The sequence below is a fragment of the Dreissena polymorpha genome, chromosome 12, assembly GCF_020536995.1.
Source record: "Dreissena polymorpha isolate Duluth1 chromosome 12, UMN_Dpol_1.0, whole genome shotgun sequence".
Lineage (NCBI taxonomy): Eukaryota > Metazoa > Mollusca > Bivalvia > Myida > Dreissenidae > Dreissena > Dreissena polymorpha.
In genome coordinates, this window is record NC_068366.1 from 71,987,160 (window position 1) to 72,005,512 (window position 18,353).

The following is an 18,353-nucleotide window of genomic DNA, read 5'->3' on the forward strand; positions in this document are numbered from 1 at the left end:
TTTACATTTCAATCTTTTCTCCGCAATGAATTTTTAATAGCTTCTTCTGCATATGAAAATGGTCGCTACACTATCGTCTTTTTTGATTTAGTAACCGCATTTGACGGATATAGGCCGTGATCATGCTGTTAACATTATTGGAGTATCATTTAGTAATCATAAAACACCGTAATTTTGTGTGAACTTATGTGCAAATTATTTTTTACACTAATATAAACCGCTGTATGTGAGAATAAATAAACTATAAACTCTTATTAAAAATACAATCGACTTTGGCATAACTAGTACTATTTGGATTTCAGTGTTTCCTTCTATAAATTTTAAAACAGGTCAGTTCAATATTGCTGGTCAAAGATTTGTGCATTGCTATATTTTAACCACTGAAACACTTGTAAACAAGTATGTCCTTTGTAAAAGATTCCATAAAGACGTCTTTTTTATTTTATTTTATTTTTCAATAAAAATCAATATATATCTATTTTTGTTGCCATAGCAACCAGAATTCTTGACGAGGAACAAAATGAAATGACGTGCATAATCTCCATATTGACATCTGTCAATGTTTTAAGTTTTATGAAAAGATATGAAGATTTTTTTAAGTTACTGCAGGATCCAGAAAAGTGTGACAGGCTGACAGACTCATAGAGGCTGACGGACAAACAGAGCGCAAACCATAAGTCCCCTCCGGTTTCAGAATAGAATGACATATGAAAGACACGTGTTATAAGATAAAGAGTCCTTCAATCGACGTGCTACGAGAACGTCAAACGCAAGTTTGCGCGTTTATCTTTTCAAGATGCTGCGACAAATAAATGGACCAATCAAATGGCTCCATGTTTTTCCACGTTCAAAACGGTGTTAAAGTAAAAAAGTGACGCGACAACAGACGATACCGAAAATGATCTGTTCGCTGTTATTTTTCTGCGTTATTACATCATGTCTGGCCACAATTCCTCGACCAAGAGGGGTTTCTATATCAAGTACGTTGTTTTTAATTTTAAGTCGTAATTGTCGTTACTGATCTGCTAAGATTCACGTCGGCTGCGGTCTAGGAATTTGGGTGGGGTAATGAAATGTTTTATTTTATTTATCATAGCCTCAGCGTTACCAGTTTCCGATAATTTAACAATAAAACTCACCTTTAAAAGTTTTCCGTGTTTGTTGTCGTCTTTTCGGACACTGCATCATCAAGATGAATTTTCAAAGTTTAATTTACAACGAAAAACGGGAACAAACAAGCCAAAATAAGGGATGTTAACAATAAAAACAAATGGACGTCAAAAACTGTAAAACAGAAAGTGCGACACCGGTTTCAGATTGTTGCATGAATTGTCATATCGTGCCGTCATTTCAAACACTGACTAAGGAAACAGCCGTGCAAATGTACTAACATTATAAACAAATTCAATGAAGAAACAATATTCATTGAAATAGCAACTACAAAACAAACAAAAAAAAACTTTAATTTAACAACATGGGCATTTGAAAGGAGTGTTTCTCTGGACTACTCTGACTGGTGTGCAGTATTTTAGGTGTGTCCAGTGTTGGCATACATCACATTGCGCCCATGTGTAAATTGCAAGAGACGGTCCAACTTTTGAAGTGAAGTAGGAGTGTTTTTCTCAGGAGGGCAAAGGGGCATGGCGCATCACTTTCAAAAAGGGCATTTTAACTCGCAACTTAGGCAAAAATGGGCAATAACGCTCTGTGAATACCTGGTTTTTGGAGAAACATGTTATTGCATCAGAGGCAGTTGTGGGAAAAATATAAACAATCACATTTAATAGTAATTTGTGTATTTAACTTACTTTATATATATACTTAATATGAATAGATTTACCGTGCAATGTCCATTTTTAAAAGCTCCATGCTGTTTCAGTAAACTGTACTACTACAGTATGACAAACATAAATGAAGCAATATATGCATATGAATCCGATTATACACAGATCCACTAACATATAAATGAAACCATGTTTGTCTTAACCCATTTTCTAACGATAATCTTGTCAGATGTTTTAACTTTGCGAGTAAACTGAACGCTAACAATTTGCAAACACTTGTTTACATGACATATCCTCTGCGTTATTACTTATAAATATGTTGTTGGCATCAAAAACGTGTTATGCATCGTTTATTATCACGGCAGGGTCTTCCCCAGGCCATTTAAGCGCCCCTTGCTGGGGCGCTTGAATTTCGAAATCAGAGTCCCCGGGGCGCTTGAAATTTTCCGATCAGTGTATTCTTCAGTAAAAGAAAGTGGAGATTGTCCAAAAAAATCAAGGTTTCCCTATCAGTGTATCAATATTCCCTGTTTTAAAAGAGCACTCGGTACCTACTTTCACAAGTAATCGCCATAAACACCACATGGGGTAATGGATAATCCACTGATAAGAGAATAGCATGACGCGCGTATCGATTATTCTAGCCACATTACACGGTCATTTAAATGCTGACACGGATGTATCTGGTAACTTTCCAGTCGTCAAACTGTGAAGTTCATCGTCCAATCGGTTACGCGAATGCTTATGAGGGCGGGGTTAACTAGCGACCATTATTTTTGATTGACGTCGGGCATGAAGTAAGAGTTTATCGCAGCTTGATTAGCAAGAAGTTGTACCATTGGAGTAATATCAAACCGGTAATTAGTACAGTACAGAACATTAAAGACGGTTTCAGGCATCATCATCACACCTTTTTACTGTAAACAAGTGTTACCTATGACTCATAATTAATACGAGAAATTAATTGCAAGTGGTAAACAATTAATTATTATAGCGAGTAAGTTGTTCAAATGACTCCCGGTTACAATTATGTGATAACAATTTATTTAATTCCAGTACATGTATATTTCAACATGTCCATTTATAGAACTGATTCACCTCGTTTTTCTGACATTTATTCGACACGTAATGCGCTTTAACAAATTTTCGTTGAATTAATTACGCACACTTGTAAATGTTTCGTCCGATAATCAATAGTTAGAAGACTGATGATGGCAACCGGCCGTGATCCTCGTGGACAACGTGAATTTCATGCATAATTCCGTCAAAACATTTATTCGACTCGTAAAGTGTGTAAACAAATTATCGTTGAATTTATAACGAAACGGTTAATATTTGTTGAAATCTCAAATGAGAATGATTAAATTTGTAATCCGAAACCCATTACCGTAAGTCGATGTTGACGCGTTTTTAATCCGAAACACACTTCCGAATGTAAATGTTACCGCAACGTTAAATATTTTGCTTCAAATTAGCAGTGCAAATTTATTTTGTGTCGAATCTTTTTCTCAATTAAAAAGAGCGCGAAAATTATGCAGCATGTACAACGTCGCGTCTATTGCATACAAATGGCGTGTATTGAGCGTTTTAACAAGCACACAACAGGTCAGGGGATTGACGCATATTCAGAGGCAATATTATATCAAATCTATAAATAGTCACTTAAAAAATGGCAAGGTTTGTGTTAAAGAAATAAGTGAAAGCTTTTATCGTTAATATTTACCAGAAAGAGATTGATAAAAACGGAATAAACGGGATTATCGGGTAATAAATAGAAACTTGAAAAATAGTAAGTATACAGTAATAGAGTCGGGTTGAAACGGATGTATTGGGGAATCGTTCTAGTCGGGATTTTACTATCTGTGCGGAAAAGTTTTAAAACAATTTAACAATATAAAAAAAGGATATTTTTAAATGACTGGGGGATTTTTTTGAAGAGTCATAGGGCACCAAACGACGTCTTTTGACGCTGTTTTTTTTTTTAGTTATAACGCACCACAGAACGTGAATTGACACGTTAAATTAAAAAAAATCAACGTCGGGAGGGGACACCCCTCCCAAACCCACCCCCGGGGCGCCTGAACAAATTCCTGGGGAAGGCACTGCACGGGTATTTCATTAATCCTTTTTAAAAATGATCTCCATCGTTAATTCGATCGTTATTTTCCATTTTTGCCGAGAGTCACAATTTATTTTCTGTGAACTCCGCCATCTTGTTAATTTAAATGATGTAAGCGACATGTGCGCATAGCAACGTAACGTCGTATAATATGTCCGCCTTTTAGGCGATTCGCAGTTTACGTTACAGTAATTGTTTCAATTATTAATTAAATACGATAACAAATAAGATTACACTTGTTTGTGTTTTGCAATATTTAATTACGCATGAATTTAATGCTTTGAGATTATTGAATTATGCATGAAATGCACGGGGATAACATCGAGGTTTTCATCCAGTCTCCGAAGTAGATGTCCACAATTTTATTGTGGAAGAGTACACATTACCGCTAAGTGTGCTCAAGGTATAACAAAGCCACCAAAATTATCTATTGATATTGACACCGGGTTATTCACGCATGACTAAATCACAACCGCGCGAATCTTCGCTGCCTTGGGGCCATTCTCTGATACTTGTTGGCTAAGAAGTTTGGTCGAGGGGCAATAAAGATGTTTTCAATAAGGGCACAATAGCGGGTGATCATGAAAGGGCAGGGCTGCGGTCTTTGGAAAGGGCAGCGTGGCACTAACTGGCCTTGAAAGGGGGAAGCATGGGGCTTCAAAAAAGGGCATGGCGCCGCGCCACGCTAAAACGACCTGGATAAAACACTAAGTAGTACTTGCACACGCAACATTTCTCATCGTCAGTCACATCATCATCTATGGACATGGAGTCATCATCACAGGTCTGTATTGCACGTGATGGTCCTGCTACTGGACTGCCTTTTGTCATTGCCTCGCCAGCGGTCGATGGGGCGGGGCGGACTCGGCAATGTATTGACGCACAGCATCGAACGTTTTATCTTCCGTCATTGCTTTGCCACCAACAACCTTGTGGATATTTTGGCGTTTTGACACTTTCTTCGAAACTTCAATGTGTTTATAATTGTGGTAACGAAAAAATCAGACAGTGCTTGAATATAACTGCTGTTAATTTTATTTGATGTCTTAAATTAAATACTTTTAAATTGTTATAAACGTTATTGATTGTTTCTTTGAATGGTAGGTCAGATCTTTGATTACCGAATTTTCTCTCGTATAGCGCGCTCCCATGTATAGCGCGCAGGCTGTTTTATTAATGCAAGAATGGAGAAACAAATATTTAAAGGCAATAAAACCGCAATATCGGACCGAAAATGGACGCCATTTTACTATTGCGCAATCCAATAATCCGGGGCATTGGAAAGCTTAATTACCGGTAAGCATTCAAAATAGGAAGCGTCATTATGATTTATAGGAGCATGGGTTGCATAGCACTATACTTTTCTGACAATTTTGTAATTTTCTAGCAACAGATTAACAGTCCTCGTGCATTTCGTGTTAAATGTGAGAAAATAAGAATTCATGTACATCATGTCATTCTTCCTCGGGGGGAAAGCATGGCTTTGAATTTGAATGCTGAATAACTTCGTGGCGCATGGGAGACAGTTGTTGAGAAATGTCAGTATTGACGTAAAACTGATAATCTATTATGTTGGACAAGTTGGGTTATTATTTGTCGCGTTACACAGGCGTGAATGTGATAAACAATGAATGCGCCAAAAATCTGGACCAAACTGGAAAACACTTAAGAAGTCCCTGTTCACACCTATGGTTACCTGAAAAAAAGACCAAATACCTTTACCAGTCTAACGTAAGCTGCCAATGTAGAAGTGCACAAACACAGACAAATAAATGTTCGCAAACTTTATTCAAACATTTTATTTTATTGTAAATAACTAATGCTACCCCGTTCATATATACAGACTTTTTGTTGTTTCAACAACGGCCCTTCAGTCTGTAAGATTATAGGGTGTATTTTTCTGGAGTACAAAAATGGCAGCTATTATGATTATTTTCGATTATGAAAAGAATTATTCGCAATTTAACAGCAAGGAAAGGGTTGTATCAATGTATTACGCGCACCAACTTTTTAATTTGAAATTTGGAATAAAACACTGCGTGCAATACAAAGTAATGTACGGTATTCATGTTTAATTAAATATTGGTGCTGTTTGACCTATTAACCACGAATTTACCGGGCGAAAAAATAAACAACATTGGCAGAAAGTGGTGTTTGTTTTGTTTCTTCCGCAGTTATTATTGAAGGATTTTCGTCATAAGAAGGCAATTATCCAATAAAATTAAGTTCAATGATTGTCCTTTAAATCATTTATCTGATATATGAAGATGGTTTCAAGACGCACATGAATATTCCTTAAGGCGTAACAAAAATAATTGTTTGTTTCCGGTGGCCCGACCCTACCTAATTTTTTGCCGCCGGTCCTAATCTTTTTTGAGCCTAAAATTCGAAAAAAATCGGACCGCGTATTTTTCGGCGACGGTCAATAAACTTGTCAAACTTGTCTACGTTATCTGCATATCATTTTTATTGTTATTGAAGCGCACGTGGTAGCTGGCCAATCAGCAATGAGTTTGCTCACACATGATATTGGGTCATTCATGCGCAGACACTGTACACTTGGAATACACAGTCAGTTGATCTTGTCGTCTGCCAACAATATAGTGGCCGATGGCAAACGTCGTATTTAAAGATTAGCAAATCAAATGAAGCGTACCAATAAATAAATTATTTCTAAGCTGATTACTTAACACCTTTTTCCCGACTATCGATCCGAATTAAAGGATGATAATTAAATAATTAGTTCTATTTCGACGATGTTACACCTTTTTGCCGATTATCGTTTGAAATTAAAAGGTGATAATTAAGTTGTTTTTTACCCACAAAAATGCTATTGTAAAGTTTTGCAATGTCTGCAGTCAAACTATATGCACATTTTATTTAATGTGGCAAACGCGTATAATTTTTCGGACTGTTGTTTTCGAATACATTATTTTTCGTCGATTATAATTTATTTTCGAAGTTCTTTATAGAAGAAATAGAATGACGAATGCACATGCTGTGATACGGACGGTGTGGTTTATAATATTTTAAATTGTATTCACCTGAAAATACAATTGGAAAGACTATAAAAAAGAACAATTAGTAAAGGCTCTGGATGGGGTGGTGGATCTGCCTTTTATTCCTGTTGGATTCCTGCGGCTGCGGTTCCAAGACCCCTGGCCTAATTTTCAGGATTTCAAATTTGGAACAATCGACACCTTTGGCTCACCTGGTCGGCTCAAAGAAATTTTGGGACAGCGCTTGCCCTGGTAGATAGACCTCACAACACCAGTACATAATATAATCTGAAAATGTGGTCCTTTGGAAGCATAAACTGCATCCAAGAAATATAATAGCACACCCAGTTTGATTGGGTTTGTTCATGGTGTTAATGTTACATGCAACACCACTCGCGTCCCCCAAGCATGGCTTTTGGGCTATTTAATATATTATAAATTATAAATAATATAGTATATACTCCATGATTCCAAAGGAACGGAAAGTATAACAACACTGAATCCCTATAGACACTGAGGGTCAAGCTTACTGCGACTTTAGTTATGCCTTTTATTGGTAATAAAATGGACTATTAAAGCCGCTGCCAGAAGTCAACATTAAACTCGGAAATAAGGAAAGCAACAAATGCAAAATTAATGAACAGCAAGTTTTTATTTCATTAAAGCATTTAAATAAAGCCATATTGCATTACATACATCATCAAATTTATTGTACATACAGTTGTACACAAAAAAATGAGAAGATGCACCATGTACACATTTTCTAAAAAAAAAATATTTTTAAAAATAAAATAATTTGCCTACCTACCTACCCTAATTTTTTAGGCCATGTCAGTGGAAACAAACATATTTTTTTGTTAGGCCTAAGTACTGCGAGTCAACCGTGTTGCAGTATACATACATGCACTACGCTCCCCCATTAACTGTATGGTAGGTTCTTTTTGATTCTTGGGCTCTGTTTGAGTTGTGGTTATAGAAATCATGTGAAATCATGATTGAATTTTCCCACATAATGCAGACGTTGCGGAAAAAAGTTTTGCAACAGTTGCCATCATTTTGTTGATCAAATATGCCACAAAGACAGGTCCATATTGTTCAGAACTCAATATGTTCTTAGCAAATATTTTCTCTTTTGTGTTTTGTTCCTATAGTGTTCTTATGTAACACAAAATCGTTTATTAATGAGTATTTTCCATACTACATCGTCAGTTGACATTTTTTCACAAGAAATTTACCTCTCCTTCAAGTTTTAAGGCTATTTATAGTATGCAAAACTTCAAATTGGAATAGACCATCAGAATCCATGGCTCAACAAGAACCTATTTTCAAGATAGCTGTTTGACACTATCAACACAATTATTTATTATCATTACAGACTGTAATTTTTTTAAAGCAACACATTAAAGACCAAAGATTAATAATTATGTTTATTTAGTCATATATTTATAAAATGTTTGTGATGTAAAAACTTTATGAAAATTGCCCACAACTCAAATGGTACAGGACTCTTACCCACTACCGCCTTCACACATAACAGAGTTTTTTGGCGCCTTGTTTTTATGCTCCCCCCCAAAAATTTGGGGGGAGCATATAGTCATCACTTCGTCTGTCCGTCTGTGTGTCCGTCCATCCGTGCACAATTTGTGTCCGGGCTATTTCTCAGCAATTAATGACCTGAATTCAATTAAACTTTATGGGAAGCTTCACTACCAAGAGGAGATGTGCATATTATCAGCCGGTTCTGGTCTGATGATTTTTCACAGAGTTATGGCCCTTTGAAATTTTCCATTAACTGTACATATAGTGCAATTCTTGTTCGGGCTATTTCTCAGCAACTATATAATGACCGAATTCAATGAAACTTTATGGGAAGCTTCACTACCAATCGACAAAATATGACAGCAAAACACAGACATGTTGCGAGAAAGTCGAATTTAATTAAATATTAAAGTTATTAGCCGAGCATGAGATCGGTTAGTAGTGTAATCTCGTTGCTTTTACTGTCTTTTAACGAATTCATTTGGATTTTGTCAGCAACTGCATGGGAACATGTGTGTTTTCGATGAAAAAGGTCACGTCCAGTGTTCCACAATCTTTCAGCAATAGGCATATAGTGCGTTTCATACCTTGTGTATATATAATACCTATACGAGGGTTATTTTTTCAAACTGTGTGTTTTTGTCAATATTCGTTGTTGAAAAGTCAAACCATGCACAATAGGTGTACATTTAACAATCTGGAACCCCTGGGGTAAGCTCAGTGGGGGGGGGGGGGCAAATTTATGATACTGCTGCCTGTGAGAGGAGATGTGCATATTATCATCGGTCTCTGGTCGGATGATTTTTCACAGAGTTATGGCCCTTTGAAATTTTCTATAAAAAAATTCTTGTCCCCCCAACTAGGGCTTAACACTAAGGCACGTCCAAACGACATTCACTGCCTGTACCTAGGTCAGGGCTAGCCAATGTCCCAGGAACATGCCCGACCGGTCGTGTGTATTTTGGGAGGGATTATGTGTTCTATATCAATAAACTGCATTTTAAATAAGCTTTTCAAAGATGCAACAATCTTAATACAGTATGATCAGATGACAATTAAATCCCAGAGTGAAGTTGGACACAACAAACGGATCGTATCTCAAAATAGATTTGGAATCTCCTGATTGCAAAAAAAAAAGGCCGATAATTCAGAAAATCCCCGGCAGTTTTCCTGGTAAAACACGTCAGTACCTATTTTTAAAAGGAATTCAGCTAGATACGGTTTGTGATTGGTTTCCTCATAGTGACGTGTTTTCTCGATAAAAATATGTTATAATCTAAAAGCCGGGATCGCCCAGGATCACCGGGATGGATGAAGGCAACTCGACATTAACACAAAGTTGCTATAAAATTATTAATTATTTATCAATTTTAAATAGTTGTAATTTGTTTGATCGATTAGAAGTGTTTTGACAATCTTTTTTACGCAATTCAATTAGCAAAACTAATATTAATGGTCGATCCCGGCTTTTAGTAGAGAGTTAACCCTGTACAATTGTTACGACTACCGTAACACGTTATTTTGCAAAACCAAAGATTCACTTACCATTTGGTGTCAGACGGTAAACGCGGCAATCTATGTAAAAAAAGGTTTGGCTTTACGGGTTGGGATGGGGGTTCCTCAGATAAGAAAAAAAAAGGGAAGGAGGAAAGTTAGAGAAAGTATGAGGAAAAAAAAGGAAATTTCTCCCGAAATGGCGTGAAGATTACAAATAGATGTCTTAAGTAGATGAATATTGAATTCATTAGCATTAGTAAGGCAAGCTAATAAGAATTATTGAATCATAATTGCGCATCTCTACGCACAAGAAAATACAAGTTGAATGATAAATATAAAGGTTTTGATATACTTGGGTCAGGGAACATGAAAGATTGGTCAGGGCTAGTAGGTTCTGCATTTACAAGCCCGAATGGACTAGTTGAAAAAAAAGTTAGTGTTAAGCCCTGCCCCACTACTGTGCCCTCAAGATGTTTCCTTTTATATGAATATATAGTGCAATATTTTTGGAAAAAAAAACTTTGGGCAGCATCATCCGTCTCCGACGGTTTCTTGTTTTTTTCAGCGGCCCAATCTTACATAATTCTCACTGCCAACTTAATCCTATCTTGTTTCCATACAACAACAAAAATACCTGTTTATTATCTTTCATCCATAAATGCACCTTTTAATATGATGCTCTTCAAAATAAATGTATTCATGGAGGACTTAACAATGTCTGCTTTTAATAAATTCTCATGCATGACTTGCATGTATGGAATCAGGCATGATGATATCCATATTAACAAATCTGCTCAGATAAATGGGGGGTTTCCCAACAGAGTATATATCTTGTGGTAACAGCTTTATTGATAATTTTTGACCCATGGGGGTAAATACCCCCATTTTTCAAAGCATGGGGGTAAATGGTCAAATTTTGCCTTTCTTGAAGGGTAATTTGCTAAAAGTAAAGAATATAGCCGGGATACAGACGCACTACTTTAATCATGTTAAACAAAATAAACCCTTAGCTATGTGTATTCCTTCATAGTAGCAAGTTTCTTGAAGTGTTTTTTGTTTTTTAACTGCTGGCAGATTTTACATTTAAGACGAACTTCGTCCTTATCGTTCAACACCGTGAGCCACGGAAAACTTTTTTGCCAACTTTCAACAGTTGTTTTAATAGCATTTAATTGTGTCCTATTTGATTTGAAAACATAGGAAATTAAATCAATCAGTATTGACAGTACAATGTTTTTACTCGATAAAAATTTTTCTGTATAAAAAGAATCTATTTGACTTTGAGAAGTAATTTGTTTTGGCTTCAAAGAAGCCAGCAGACCCCTTCATGTAATTTAATAAACACATTTTGAGGTCACTAGGTCAAAGGTTAAGGTCACGGTGACCTGAAATAGTAAAATGGTTTCCGGATGATAACTCAAGAATGCTCATGTCTAGGATCATGAAACTTGATAGGTAGATTGATCATGACTCGCAGATGACCCCTGTTGATTTTCAGGTCACTAGGTCAAAGGTCAAGGTCACATTGACCCGAAATAGTAAAATGGTTTCCAGAGGATAACTCAAGAACGCTTATGCCTAGGATCATGAAACTTCATAGGTAGATTGATAATAACTGGCAGATGACCCCTATTGATTTTCAGGTCACTAGGTCAAAGGTCAAGGTCACGGTGACCCAAAATAGTAAAATGGTTTCCTGATGATAACTCAAGAACGCTTATGCCTAGAATCATGAAACTTCATAGGTACATTGATCATGACTCGCAGATGACACCTATTGATTTTCAGGTCACTAGGTCAAAGGTCACAGTGACTTGAAGTAGTAAAATGGTTTCTGGATGATAACTCAAGAACGCTTATGCCTAGGAGCATGAAACATGATAGGTAGATTGATCATGACTTGCAGTTGACCCCTTTTGATTTTCAGGTCACTATATCAAAGGTCAAGGTCACGGTGACCCGAAATAGTAAAATGGTTTCCGGATGATAACTCAAGTACGCTTATGGCTACGATCATGAAACTTCATAGGTACTATGATCATGACTCGCAGATGACCCCTATAGATTTTGAGGTCACTAGGTCAAAGGTCAAGGTCATGGTGACCCGAAATAGTAAATTGGTTTCCGGATGATAACTCAAGAACGCTTATGCCTAGGATCATGAAACTTCATAGGTACATTGATCATGACTCGCAGATGACCCTGATTGATTTTCAGGTCACTAGGTCAAAGGTCAATGTCACGTTGACCTGAAATAATAAAATGGTTTCCGGATGATAACTGAAGAACGATTAAGCCTAGGATCATGAAACTTGATAGGTAGATTGATCATGACTCGCAGATGGCCCCTATTGATTTTCAGGTCACTAGGTCAAAGGTCAAGGTCACGATGACCAGAAATAGTAAAATGATTTCCAAATGATAACTCAAGAACGCTTATGGCTAGGATCATGAAACTTCATTGGTACATTGATCATGACTCGCAGATGACTCCTATTGATTTTCAGGTCACTAGGTCAAAGGTCAAGGTCTCAGTGCCAAAAAAAGTATTATCACAATGGCTGTCACTACAACGGAGAGCCCATATGAGGGGCATGCATGTTTTACAAACAGCCCTTGTTTGTTAACGTTGTACGCAGAGAATTTACATCATTTGCGTTAGTCCAGATTGGCTTGCTTAAATGTACGCACATAAATGATTAATTGAGCGTATCTTGGTATTTCGAATGCGTATATGACGCTGATACGCAGCTTATCTAGAACGCTGGGTAATGAAGGAGTTTCCTGCTGTACGTCAGGGAAAAAAATGCAATTGAATCAAACTGTTCACTTGTTTATTTTTTTGGTACTTCTTCTTCTGAACTTTTTAATATAGTTTTAGAATCATAAAATGTTTTTTGAAAACCTTTAATTGGGAATTTCCTTGACAGCAATTTGGAAGTTTGCAGTTTTTTTCTTATTGGGAAATTGCCGTTTTCCAGTACTTTATAAAGAAGGAAAAAAATAACTTCTTTTAATTAGACTGAACTGTCACCAACTCCTCAAAATTATACAAATTGTGATTGTTTTGTTATGACACTCTTTGTATGTTTAACAGTGGCCAGTTGGTACAAGCCTGGTGCAGAGTTTAGATGTATCGATGGAAGCAAGTCGTTGCCGTTTGAATACATCAATGACGATTACTGCGACTGCCCTGATGGCTCCGATGAACCCGGTAAGTCAACAACTCATTACATGTATTCACATCTGTGAAGAACTCATTATTCACATCCTGGTGTGTGAAATTTAAATGTCAATGTCTGACGTGTACAATACTGGCAATTTTCTTTTTTCAAAATGTTTTACAATCAAGTAACATTTTTTGTGTGTAAATGATTGTACAGTTGGTAGCTACCAATAGATATTATAGTTATAACAAATAACAATTTAGGTACCATCTTCAAACATTGTATGTGTTGACGAAAACTTCAACTTAGTAACTTGCTAGCTATTGCCACATTTAATCAAACCATATAGTGTTTTATATCTTATTGTGAACATTAGGTACATCTGCCTGCCCTGGTGGGAAGTTTCACTGCACCAATGCTGGATTCAAACCGTTGAATATCCTCTCATCTCGGGTTGGGGATGGCATTTGTGGTAAGTGCTTTGTTTGCTGAGGTACCATGATTAGGAATGATACAAATCTGCTGCACGCTTGTTCATGTTGTCCTTAGTAACCTTTATATTTAACCCATACTCAGTAGAGCGTTGTTACAAAATTCCATACATGCTTAATGTCCGACAAATGATATAAGCCTTACTGTAGGAAAGCAGGGCTTAATGCATGTACTTATATTGTCCCAGATTAGCCCGTTTTAACCAGCTTTAATGGTATTAAAGTCTAAAAGAATTCTCTTTTTAGAGAAATCCACTTTATGCTAAAAGCGTTGTCCCTGATTAGCCTGTGCACATGATTTCAGAGAGCAAGGCTCATGTCGGTTTCACAGTTATTAACATTGATGCAAATACCTTCAGACTGCTGTGACGGCACAGATGAGTGGGAGGGCAACATTGAGTGTGTAAACAATTGCAAGGAGCTCGGCAAGAAGATGAGAGAGGAGGCCGAGCTGGTAAGGCAGCTACAGGAGCAGGGGCACACACTGAAACTGCAGTACATGGAGACCGGGAAGAAGACACGGGCTGTGAAGAAGGTTAGGCTGTCTTAATGGTTTTGGACAGCTGTAGGTTGAGTGAAATGTTCCAATGTGATGTTCCTATGAAAATGTAACAAGTGTTTTCAGTTCTTACTTCTCACTTATTTATCATTAATTGCTTTGCACATACTTTATATTAATGACTAGTCTAATGACCCCCAACATGAAAGATAAATTTTTACTCTGGAATATATAGCACCAAAATGTTGTTTTTATCCCCTACCGGTTTCACCGGAGGGGACTTATGGTTTGCGCTCCGTCTGTTAGTCTGTCTGTCCGTCACACTTTTCTGGATCCTGCCATAACTTGAAAAGTTCTTATATTTTTTCATTAAACTTGAAACATGAATAGATGGCAATATGGACATTATGCACATCATTTCATTTTGTTCCTACGTCAAAAATTATGGTTGCTATGGCAACAAATAGACCAGAAATACTGCTGAAATCGGTGGTTTTCTGGATCCTGCGATAACTTTCAGAAATCTTCATATTTTTTCATGAAATTTTCGAACATGGATAAATGGCAATATGGACATCATGCAGGTCATTTCATTTTGTTCCTATGTCAAAAATTCTGGTTTCTATGGCAACCAATATTTATAAAAAAATAATCTGACAATGGTGGGATTTCTGACAATGGTGGAGCCGGTAGGGGACATATATTGCTTGGCAATAGTCATGTTTCAACTCCTTTTTAATTTGTGGTTGAATCTCACTCAAAATTTCCCTGTTGAGTGACCTTAATGTGTAGATGATTGTTAAGAAAGGAATAGTGACTGTGACCAGTTTTGGCTCTAATTATGTCCCTTTGTCTTTTCATCTTCTGTTGAATGTATCACCGATTTGTTTGTGCCCATGTATGTTTTGAGGAGGCATCTAGTTTGTTCTGTTCAATTCCTTCATCATGTAGTATATTGTGGTAGACTATAAAAAAAATCTGCTTTTAATGTTTAGACTGAACTTGAAGAACTGCAGAAGACAAAAGTTGAGCTGGAGACAGTAAAAAATGAAATGGAGCAAAAGAAGAATGAAGCAGAAACACCAGAAAAGGAGGCCAAAGAAAAACATGAACAAGCATGGAAAGGTATGGATTGAACGTATGATTGAAATAAATTTAATAGCATCACAGCACTGAGCGCAACAGAATTACAAGATTAATGTAGTCCTTGAGTTGCATAATAAGGCTCGTTTTACATGTTTACTGTTATTCAACATGAATTGTAACATGAAAAATGCATGGTCTCACTGAGCCAACAAAAGTTTTAGAGATGTTAATGAATTGATATATTTAGATTTTAGACTGTACCATGGTTATTAGTTGTAAATACTCAATGCCAGTTATCAAACAAACACATGGTACCAGAATTTGCATGCAGCTTTGTATATAATACCACTGCAATACATTGTCAATCCAATCATTTTGGGACTTAACCGTTGATGGTAGTCTATTAACATTTGTTGTCATTCACACATAACAATGTACTGTCATTCTATGTATATCTCATACGAGCCTCACTAAGGGAAAACAGGGCTTATTTCTTGTGCATAAATTGTAGTCCCAGACTAGCCTGTGCAGCCCAAACTGAATTTTTTGACAAGAAGATACTTCATTTTAACAAAAATTTCAAAATCAGAAAAAGCAGAATGTGTTCTCCCTTATTAGCCTGTACAGGCTGCACAGGCCAATTCAGGATAACACTTTACACACAAGCATAAAGTCCAACTGTCCTATAGCTAGACTCATATCCTACGTTGTAATTTGACTGCAATTATTTACAGAGGAGCTAGAGAAAATTAAAGCTGCCAAGGACAAGGTCAAGGCTGAGACAGCCTTCTATGAGATGGACGAGAATAAAGACAACAGGTCAGTCAGTGATTGTTTTCCTTCTTTTTATAGTACCCATAAAAGGCACTTCCCCAATCAAGGAAACATTTCCAAATTCCCAATTGATGTCTGAAAAATTCCCTAAAGAAAAGTAAGTTGTGACGTAGTTCTAAAAGCAAATTATCTGCGAGTAAAGACATAAAATAACAACTCAAACTGAACATATAAGCAAAAAAGCATGTAAAAGAATATTTTGATGGATTTTTCAATTAAGTAGGAAGCAATTAAACAGACCCATAATTCCCAATCAAAAGATTTCACAACGCAAATTCTTCTTATTTCAGTTTGTTTTTGCAAGTTATTTTCCCTATAGGCCTGGCAAGAATACTTTTTCCAATTCAGAATAAACACCATGGTCAGTAATTCCTGTATTTTAGATACACACTTTGACCCGTTTGTAGTCGCTTAGGAAGTCAAATTAAATTAAAGACCTGTCCTACTAGATTTAAGTGTTCAAGGCTTCATTTCTAACCACAAGATACCCGCTGAGCAGCAAACAGCATAAAACCTGAAAAGACTGCAAGTTACTCATAGGCTGTTCTGGTTTTATGCTGGTTGCATATTGCCATTTTCACTGTGCGTCTTTGCAAGAAAGGGTTCTGTAAAAGGCTGCAAAACTTGTTGGTGATTTTGTATCGCTGGATATTGTGACAAAAGAAAGTAACAAGTAATGGCTGATGATCATCCTTGCCTCCAGACTCCAAATATTAGCGGCATTTAAGAAGTAAATGGTCGTCAATTACTCATATCATTTGTAATGCACACCAAACTTTAATACTTGTAGATAAGTTTAGTGGTAAATTGTGCTTGTTTCACAGGTTGTTGTTGTATTTATGTTGCTGAATTCTGTCACTTTCAAATCTCTAAACAAAAATGTCAATTGATAAGGACCCATTTTCCCCATAGAATCATTGTAATGGTTAAATAAGTATTTGATGTAAGTGCAAAGCAGTTGTCAGGTAATGGATAAAGAATGTGTTCATATACTTAATTAGTCCCTTACTGGTTTCACCGGAGGGGACTTATGGTTTTGTCTCCGTCCGTCCGTCACACTTTTCTGGATCCTGTGATAACTTTAAAAGTTCTTCATATTTTTTCATGAAACTTGAAATATGGATAGATGGCAATATGGACATAATGCACGTCATTTCATTTTGTTCATACGTCAAAAATTCTGGTTGCTATGGCAACAAATAGACTAGAAATACTGCTGAAAATGGTGTTTTTTTCCGGATCCTGTGATAACTTTAAAAGTTCTTTATATTTTTTCATGAAACTTTAAACATTGCTAGATGGCAATATGGACATTATGCACGTCATTTCATTTTGTTCATATGTCAACAATTCTGGTTGCTATGGCAACAAATAGACTAGAAATACTGCTGAAAATGGTGTTTTTTTTCTGGATCCTGCGATAACTTTAAAAGTTCTTAATATTTTTTCATGAAACTTGAAATATGGATAGATGGCAATATGGACATTATGCACGTAATTTCATTTTGTTCCTACATCAGGCCTAAATTAAAATTGAGTTTGTTTGCCCTTTACCGACCGACCCACTTTTTACCCCCCGACCCAAAAATTTTTATTGCGATTTCTGAAAACGTATTTTTTTTATTTTCTTTTTTTTCGACGATGATAAAAGAGCCGAAAGCAATATTTATTCATGCGCGTATTTTAATGTCATAAATACTGACCTGTTATCGTATGCTTATACTTTCCAAGGGGAAATAACTCATCCGGAATTTTAACTGGGAATCCGCCACCTCAATACCGTAATACAGGCCAGGTTAAACATAGTGCAATGCAACCTAGCCAAAAATCGGTAACCAACCCTCAATATTCTTTCCGGATCAACCAGGTGTATACGTGTCTTTTACGGCTCTGAATTAAAATATTGTTTTTCACTTGGTTGATTGGGGTTTTGAATAGATAAATTGTGTTATTTATCTTTTTATTTCTCATTCGGATTAATTTGTGTGGATTTAATGGATTTTGTTTCATTTGTAAAAGGTAAGCCATGCTTGTTTTTATCGAACAATGGTTTATTTCTACCATGCTGGGTGTTTTCAGGCGCGAATGACCACGTGCAAAACGTGCTCTTCTAATACATTGCTAGAACGTGCAAAGCATGTTCTTCTAATGTGTTACGAGATCGTGCAAAGCGTGTTCTTCTATTGACAGATTGTTTATCATTTGCCATTGTGTGCAATAATGATTTTAACGTTCCGTATGACAATCTAATTGATCGTCATTTTATTTTTCATCTGTTTTGAATTAAACTTTTGTTTAATTTATGATCTACGGCAGTATTATTATAATTTTCATTATG

General features: G+C 36.4%; 1 protein-coding gene across 4 annotated transcripts in view; it reads left to right on the forward strand.

The window, feature by feature from the left end:
• The first annotated feature begins 813 nt into the window (after positions 1-813).
• Positions 814-18,353, forward strand: part of LOC127853588 (glucosidase 2 subunit beta-like) — a 49,337-nt gene continuing 31,797 nt past the window's right edge. For all 4 annotated transcript variants that reach the window (XM_052388248.1, XM_052388249.1, XM_052388250.1 and 1 more), the window contains exons 1-6: positions 814-980; positions 13,036-13,152; positions 13,482-13,577; positions 13,956-14,131; positions 15,091-15,220; positions 15,916-16,000. In XM_052388248.1, the coding sequence (XP_052244208.1) occupies positions 899-980; positions 13,036-13,152; positions 13,482-13,577; positions 13,956-14,131; positions 15,091-15,220; positions 15,916-16,000 (686 nt within the window). In that variant the 5' untranslated portion in view covers positions 814-898. The remainder of the gene's footprint in view (positions 981-13,035; positions 13,153-13,481; positions 13,578-13,955; positions 14,132-15,090; positions 15,221-15,915; positions 16,001-18,353) is intronic.